The 9,295-nt window shown below is 38.9% G+C and overlaps 1 protein-coding gene across 1 annotated transcript; it reads right to left on the bottom strand.

The window, feature by feature from the left end:
* Nucleotides 1-2,402: 2,402 nt before the first annotated feature.
* Nucleotides 2,403-5,269, bottom strand: LOC148106093 (uncharacterized). The gene is made up of 2 exons (XM_087830298.1): nt 5,205-5,269; nt 2,403-3,000 (listed from the first exon to the last, which is right to left on the bottom strand). The coding sequence occupies exons 1-2, from the start codon at nt 5,267-5,269 to the stop codon at nt 2,403-2,405; spliced, it is 663 nt and encodes a 220-aa protein (XP_087686424.1).
* Nucleotides 5,270-9,295: the final 4,026 nt, after the last annotated feature.

Here is a 9,295-nt window from a genome sequence, read left to right as displayed (position 1 = left end):
TTTCAACAAAGACATCCCTTTGATACTTGGTAAGCTCTTTGCAGACTATGTCTGGAAGAAGCAAATGTAAAGAAAGTCCTACTAGAACAGCTGAACTTGATGATGTATCTTAAACTACTTTTTTTCACACCACAAAACCCTGGCATGAGGTGTGCTGACTTTTGTATCTGCTGTATTAAACAGTATGTAAAAAAAAGTTGAAGTGATGAAAAACCTCTGGTTAAGTCTGTTACACGAAAAAGCAGAAATGTTGGATTCCCTGTGCAGCATAGCTCACCATTTCCAGTCCATATGCAGACCACATATGGAACATATGCTAAGGCATATGTTCCATATGCAGTACCTGTGTGTTTCAGGCAGGCACAATTGCATTCAAGGCACATCCTATTTGCATGTGTGAATAATTTAGCATATTAACATTTCTAAAATCTTTCATCAAGCCTCAGGTGGCATGGTTGCATCTGTCTCATATGTGCTCTAATAATAACATGAAGCAGATAGGGGCAGCTGGGGCCTTAGACTCAGCACATATGAACTGCATTCAATGAAAAAGTAAAATCCACTGGCATCCATACAGCCACTGGATTTGACTGTGAGATGTTTGACACTCTTGGAGTTTGATATGATTTTCTTATTAAAATCTGCCTCTGTTATAACGATTACCTCAGGGCAAGACCTGAACATCAGGTGCATTCATGAATTGGACCTCTAAGCACCTAAGGGGCCTGGCTGTGCTCTAGATCTCTTTATCTCAGAGGTGCATCTAAAACAGCCGTAAATGGTCAATTATTGTGATCATGCAGACTGAACTGTGATTCCTCCTTAAGTTATGACACACGCAGACATTGGAATTTTTTTTTAAAAAAAAGGACTTTCAGAAATAATCAAATTAATTAAACTGGAGATACCCCCCTCCTAAAAAGAGCAGTTTCTATTTCTATGAATTAAAATAAAAACATACATGTCATTTAGTTTTTCTTACAGGGATGTCATTTTTGGTCATAGAATACTAGCATAATGCTATGTTTCATATTGATAGGTTGGTTAAAGATTTCTGAAAGGTCCCAAACAATATCCCTTGATGGTATCTGTTCGGTAATAATGATTGCTGTGAGGCAACAGTGCTAACCACGGTGGTTGGTATTGTTGTTTTGTTTTTATAAAAAAAGGACAGAATACAGACAGATACTAAAGGTGCTAGAGACAATTTTTGCACTCACTGTTACAGAACACTGTTAAGCTATGTTCACCCTGCAAGCGATTCTTAGACCTAGACCTTAAAAAGCAAAGAAAAATGACCCCAATTATGGGGTTCTAAGAATTTTAATAGTCTTTTAGCAGTGCAGATACACAAAAGTGAAGAAGCTTCTTTCATGAGTTACAAAACCCAATAAAAGTTTATGGTAATTGTTCTAGATTTTAAAGCATGTTCATTTGTTAACCATAACTGCAGCACTGGTACACAGCATACTCAAATCTTCAATTGACAGTCAGGTCTTACTGTCTTACTTCATTTTAGTAATCCTATTGGTGGAGTGGGAAAAAAATGTATGACTCCCAGCAGAAAGTTGGCTCAGTAGTATCTAGGCAGGCAAGTACCTGTTAAATATATTGGCATAGCTTTTGCTATTCATGGATGTTACATAGTATAAAGTACTGGAGGGTACAACAGACAAAGAGCAACAAGTCCATTCTTAATTCTTACATAAATAAATAAATAAATATCATAAACTCTTTATGTTATCTCCTGTGCACAATGGTTATATAATCATTTTCTACAATTTGAAGCAAGGTAACCGGAAACTTGGCATCCTACCTTACCAAGAATTTGTAGGCCTTCATGATTTCATGTGTAAATGACTACCTGAATCAGGAAGGACAAAATGAAAAAAAAGTGAGTTCCATAAAACATACAGTCATGAGTAACAGAAATTACCAGCTGTTTGCATTGGTGTTTAATGGCAGATTGCAAATGGCACTATGCAGATTATAGTACTTCAGAATCACAAATAGCCTATTATCCACTAAAATGTTACTCGATGAACCCACACATTCATCTTGATCTGTAAATGATTTGATCAGCTAAATGACTGAGACTACATTGAGCCAGCTGATTAAAACTTGGTATTAAGAAACTCCTTAACCTTAATGGGGCCAGAATTGCCCAATCAAAATGACCACCTGAAAGTTTTCTAGAATTCAAGATTCAAGATTCAAAGCATTTATTGTCATGTGTACCAAGAAAAAGCATTTCTGTACAATGAAATTCTTTCTCTGCTGTCCATACACAGATGCAGGTTAATATGTACAATAGATAAAATACAAATAGCATGAATAAATAAATGGAGACAAAAAATAAAAATTAGGTATTAAATAGATTTATGTGCAAAAGAGCTATGAGCTTAATATGCTGGTTGATATGTAAGATGGCCTGATGTGCAAAAATTATTGTTACTGTTAAAAATAGGCCAGGTGTTCAAGAGTCTGATAGCAGTGGGGGAGAGGGAGTTGTTGAGTCGGGATGTTCTGGATTTCACACTTCTAAACCTTTGTCCCAAGGGCAGAAGTGTGAACAGTCCGTGTTGGGGGTGTGTGGGGTCTTTGACGATGGAGGCAGCTCTCCTCTGGACTCTGCGATGGTAGATGCTCTGCAGAGAGGGCAGCAGGGTCCTGGTGATCTTCTCCATAGTTGTTATCACTCTTTGCAGACGTTTGCGGTCCATAGCAGTAGTGCTGCCGTGCCATGCAGTGATGCAGCTGGTCAGGGTGCTCTCCACAATGCATCTGTAGAACCTACAGAGGATATTGGCTGACATACCAAATTTCCTCAGACTCCTCAGGAAATACAGCCGCTGCTGAGCCTTCTTGACCAGCTGTGTGGTGTTCAGTGTCCATCTGAGGTCCTCAGTGATGTAGACGCCCAGGTATCTAAAGCTGCTCACCCACCCAGTCACATAGGGTGGGGTGTAGGCCGAGTGTTGCCAGCTTGTGAGTGAGTTTCTGTGGGATGACAGTATTCAGGGTTGGACTGGGACAAAAAGCCTTTGAACGAAAACCAACAGTGATGTACACTGACTTGTTGATATATATGTATCAATCTAATAAGCTTAAACCTACACCACCCTCCCTATTCTGGTATTCTAAACAGTACTTAGCCTTACCCTAAAGACTGCTTGGTCAAGTTAACCTCCTGAACTATCTACAACACATGGTGGAAACCTGAAATTAAGACAGAGAAGACTAGAGGTGACACATGGCCATTACTGAATATTAAAAATAATAAATAACAGATTTAGTGATATTTTCATAAACTATTTATTTACCACATCAATAAACAGAATGACAGGGCAAAATATTTTTTTTCTAAGATAGCAACCTTAAAAAAGTGAAAGGAGAGAAAGACAGGTGAGAAAAAATAAAACTTAATTTACTTTTTCATGACATTTTACACACAGTACTGGTACAGTATCTAGAAAATGTGGGAAAATACTGGCATCATATGCAGTACTTACTTCTGAAGAAATTATAATGGGACCCTGAAAAACTATGACTATGTACAATAATGGATTTCTATACATTTTTACATCAGATGAAAACATTTGTTGTAAGATTCAGATAATTATTTGTTGAAAGTGAGATATTTTAAGTGAGAATAAGAAAGAAAAGTATTTCTTTGTGCCCCCCTTTTCCCTGTTAATGCCCTACCTGGCCCCCTGGCAAAACTTTGCTAGACCCGCCCCTGCCCCTGGTGTTATTTGTCTTTCAGAAACTGTTCATAACTTCCCTTCAACTCATTCATGACACCTAAAAATTCAACCTGTTTCTCCATCACCTGTTCAGCTCTGATGATTCAGTAAGGACATCTCCTGGTTTCATCTTCATCTTTCCCTCTCACCACATATCCAAACCGATATCATGACCAGCAGCTTTTACAGCTGTGGCTCCAACAAACATCAGCTGATACTAGAAATTAATATTAAATAAATTCTAACAACATCGCGCTTAAACGTGCTGCTGTTGTTTAGCGCAACCTCTACTGGTTTCCTCTTTCTGGTGCAAACTGGGCAATAAACAGGAGAGACGAACTTGCGACAGGAAAGCCGATCAGCTGATCATTGATCAGTTTCATGACTGAAGTAGCAACAGGAGAGGGAGGGGGAGGGAATGAGAGAAGAAGAAACAGCTGCAGCGTAAAGACACAGCATAAATCCAGCTTTGTCTGTTTTTCATTGTAGCCGAAGTACGGGACAAACTGTGTTCCTTTATAGTTCAATATGAAACTCGTAATATTTTCTCTGAATATGGGACGATTCCGTTTTTTACAGGACGGTTGGAAACTCTACTAACTAACCTTATGAACAAAATAAAGTTCACTATCAGTAACATCATAGCACCTGCCCAGCTGTATAGAAACTCGCCATGCTAGCTAGTACGCAGTACAAGTTATTGTAACTAACTGTAAAAAGTCAGCACAACGAAAATAAATTACACTACTACAAGCGGAAGTGACGGTCAAGGTAAGCGACTCATGTTGTAACTGACGTCAGACGCCGGAGATTTTAGCGGAAAATTAAAGCAAATGGTAGTTTAGATTTGAACAAATTTCTTTAAGCTTCAGTATTACCAAATACACTTATCAATTGTCTCATAACTAACAATATTTGTCTAAATAATCTCCAACACCCTGGAGGACAACGGGGAGAGTTTAGAGGCTCTCCAAGATTATATTGATCAGTGCTTTCAGGATCTCGTGATGAAGAAGGCCCAGAGTGCAGCTTCCCCGGCCAAATCTGAGACGCCGTTGTCGAAAAGACAACGCCCGGCAGATTCCCCCGGCACAACATCGCCAGCCGGCAAAGATATTGCCGACATACTGGAGTCAATCGACAAGCGATTGTCCAGTTTCGACGCAAGGCTGTCCCTGGTGGAGATTCTTCACCGGGAATTTAAATGCTTGCGAAAATCCCTGGAGTTCAGCCAGCAGCAAGTGGAAACGCTCGCTGCTGAAAATGCCACGCTAAGGGAGTCGGTGAAATCTCTCACAGAAAATGTTACCCAGCTCAATAGAGAAAATAAAAAAAATGAAAGAAACGGTTATTGATCTACAAGCTCGTAGCATGCGTGATAATCTGGTATTTTCTGGTATTCCAGAAGCCGCTGGAGAGGACGCGGAGACCACGGTAAAAAGCTTCATCAAAACCCACCTGAAGCTGCCGGAGGACACGGTGAAGAACATTGTCTTCGATAGGGTGCATCGCCTCAGCCCCATTCGGGCTTCGGCCGGGAGACCACGTCCTATCGTGGCCAAATTCGGCCACTTCAAACAAAAGCAACATGTGAAAAGCCACGGCAGGGAATTAAAAGGAACGGACTTCAGCGTGAACGATCAGTTCCCCAAAGAGATCCTGGAACGACGCAGGGTCCTCTTCCCAATTCGACGCGGCTTCATCCAGAAAGGCTCCCGCGCTGTCATCGCTGTGGACCGGCTGTACGTGGACGGACAGCTCCACCGCGACCCCAACATCACTCTGTGGCTGTATTAACTTCAGACCAGATAAGAATCCGCTACACCCTTTCCCTATCCACTCACACTAACTTGCATTAACATCTGTTTAACTTACCAAATTAACTTACTTATCAAATCGCATCTTAAGTGTGATTTCATAGCAGTATTAACACCGTCACTCTCCGTCAGTGATTTAATTGGAATGTTTACGTTTTTTTTTCTCTCTTCTCATTTTTTTCTCTCTTTTCCCCGTCTTGTTTTTATGCTGCTCACCCTTGTCCTTGGTTTCTTTCTTTATTTCTTTTACTGCTTCGATCACCTGCTTCCACACTCATCCACAAACAACATCATTTATTTCGACACTTACCCACCGCACAATCACGCACAGTCATGCGCTCAACGGCAGCACATTTACATCAGTCAGACAGCACACAGACCTACAGGATACACACACTTAAGCCAAGCGTACTCATATTAGTAAATATGCAAACACATAGTCAGACTCAGGGAGCATCTTGCCACACATTTTTTCTCTCTCTCCCTCTCCTTATTTATGAACAAGTGATGTATTCTCTCCACCTGTCTAAGCGACACACACAGAGTACACCCCTAGTTATGCACAGACATCTATGGGTGCACTGAGATTCGTTACATGGAATGTAAATGGAGCTGGCTCCAGAGAAAAGAGGTTAAAAATATTTAACCAACTCAAAAAACTACAGGCAGATGTTGTCCTTTTACAAGAGACCCACAGACCTCTTAGAGGTTCGAATGAACTTAAAACACCTGAGTTTCCTAATGTGTTCTCAGCTTGTTATAATTCTAGACAAAGGGGAGTAGCAATTTTAATCCATAAAAAAATTAATTTCACAGTACTCGATACATTTATAGATCCAGAGGGCAGATTCTTAATCATTAAACTATCTATACTTGATAAAAAGCTATGTATTGTAAGTGTATATGGTCCAAATGTTGATGATCCCTCATTCTTTCATGGTTTTTTCAGTGCACTCTCTGAACACTTAGATGGCACACTTGTGCTTGGAGGTGACCTCAACCTTGGACTGAATGAAGAAATGGATAGGCTCAATACAGCAGGAACTCAGCGTAATTGGCAGTCCACAAATATAATCAAACAGTATATGAGCGACTTTGGTCTTTGCGATGCATGGCGCTCCCTTCACCCCACCAGTAAGGAATATACTTTTTTTTCACATGTTCATCACTCCTACTCTCGTCTGGATTATTTTTTGGTCAGCAGCTCACTGCTGAGTGACGTTTCAGACACTGAGATTCACCCTATAGCTGTCAGCGATCATGCTCCTGTATCTTTAACACTAATGCACAAGAATAATACTATGCCAAGTAAAAACTGGAGATTTAATACATCACTGCTTAAAGATGAAGATTTTATTAAATATTTTAAAAAAGAGTGGACTTCATATTTAGACTTTAATGACACTCCCGGAACATCAGCTTCTGTTTTATGGGAAGCAGGGAAAGCTGTGATGAGAGGTAAAATAATTTCTTTCTCATCACATAAAAAGAAAAAAGAAAACAAAAATATTCAGGAATTAGAAAAAACCATCAAATCACTAGAAGAAGCCTACGCGTCCCACCAAGATCAGGAAACATTGAACAAAATACGCAAAACAAAACTAGAATTAAATGAGATAATTGATAAAAAAACAGAATTCTTAGTACAAAGACTACGCTTACAAAATTATGAACATAGTAATAAATCCGGTCAATTCCTAGCAAACCAGCTAAAAATAAATAAAGAAAAAACAACTATATGTGCTGTTCAAGATTCATCTGGGAACACAATATATGAACCGAAACAAATAAACAACATTTTCAGGGATTTCTATAAAACGTTGTATTCACCACAAATAAACCCATCTAAAAAGGAAATTGATCAGTTTTTAGACAACATAACTCTCCCAAAATTATTAGACTCTCAAGCAATGGCACTGGATTCGCCACTGACATCAGGTGAACTCCAGGAAACCCTGATAAGTATGTCCAATAATAAGGCTCCAGGTCCAGACGGCTTTCCTGCAGAATTCTACAAAGAATTCTGGACGATTCTGGCACCAGTTTTTTACAGAACGTTGTTAGAAATCAAAGAAAAGGGCAGACTTCTATCAAATATGAATTCTGCAAACATTAATCTCCTGCTAAAACCAGGCAAAGACCCTGTATATCCCTCAAGCTATCAAAATTATATTATTATTATTAACCAATATCCCTTATTAATGTAGACCTCAAAATAATCTGCAAAGCTCTCTCGAAGAGACTAGAGAAAATAACCCCCCTCTTAATTCATCCTGACCAAACTGGTTTCATAAAAGGTAGGCACTCATCAACAAATACACGTAGATTACTTAATTTGATAGACTACTCATACAGTAAAAACTTTGAAACTACAATATTTTCCTTAGATGCAGAAAAAGCGTTTGACAGAGTTAACTGGAAATTTCTATTTGCAACTTTACACAAATTTGGTTTTGGATCTTCTTTCATCAACTGGTTAAAAATATTATATAATTCCCCAACAGCTTGTGTCAGAACAAATGACCAGACATCCTCCAGCTTATGTCTCCTGAGGGGCACCAGGCAGGGATGCCCACTCTCCCCTTCACTGTTTGCAATTTTTATCGAACCACTAGCAGCAGCAATTAGACAGAATTCAGCAATTAAGGGCATAAAATGCAAGAACGTGGAACATTAAATCAGCCTTTATGCTGATGATGTGTTACTCTTTCTCCAAAATTCACAAACCAATATCTCTGGGGTGATTGAATTGATAAACTCTTTTGCAAGAATATCAGATTACTCAATTAACTGGTCAAAATCTACAGTCCTTCCGATTAATTGCTGCTTCCATAATTCCTCTTCTACTCCACTGCAATCGGGAAATATAAAATATTTAGGTATTAATATTTCTCCCAAGCTTGCAGATCTAACTAAATTAAACCATACCCCACTTTTAAAGAAAGTAGAAGGTGATCTGGCTAGATGGAAATGTCTACCCATATCACTCATGGGAAGGGTTGCTGCTATAAAAATGATGGTATTACCAAAAATAAATTATTTATTCTCAATGATCCCAACTAAACCGCCGCAAGATTGGTTCAGATCTCTAGATTCATATATGTCCAAATTCCTTTGGAAAAATAAGCCCCCACGTATAAGCTTAAAAACACTACAAAAGACCAAGGATAAAGGAGGATTAGAGCTACCTAACTTTCAGCACTACTTCTTAGCCAACAGGCTTCAGTTTATCTCAGGATGGCTAAAACATACCCTCTTAGATGAACCTTGGCTAGATGTAGAACAAGCACTTTGCAATAATCTAGAGATTTCAGATCTACCATTTATCAGCTCAAACATCCAACGACATGAATGCTTCAAAAGCATAAACATCAGCTCTTCTCTGACAGCATGGTGGGAGTTTCTGAAGTTGACAGAGTCTTCATTAATCCCATGCAAATGTACACCTATCTGGAACAACCCTGACATATTACAAAACAATAATATGATAAACTTTTCAGATTGGAGTGGTAAAGGAATCAAATATGTAGAACATATACTAGAAGGAACAGAATTTATTTCATTTGACAGACTAGTTACACAATATGGGATCAACAAGAAAAGATTTTTAGAATATCAACAAATTAAATCCATAATAAAAAAGAAATTTAAACCGGGTCAAGTTGAACTACAAACACCACCAAGTGTGGTTCAATTTCTTACTCTTAAAACCCCCAAATTACTATCCAAAAT

Source organism: Neolamprologus brichardi, chromosome 2 (genome assembly GCF_056152115.1).
Source record: "Neolamprologus brichardi isolate AB-2024 chromosome 2, ASM5615211v1, whole genome shotgun sequence".
Taxonomy (NCBI): Eukaryota; Metazoa; Chordata; class Actinopteri; order Cichliformes; family Cichlidae; genus Neolamprologus; species Neolamprologus brichardi.
This window is presented reverse-complemented; position numbering and strand designations above follow the sequence as displayed.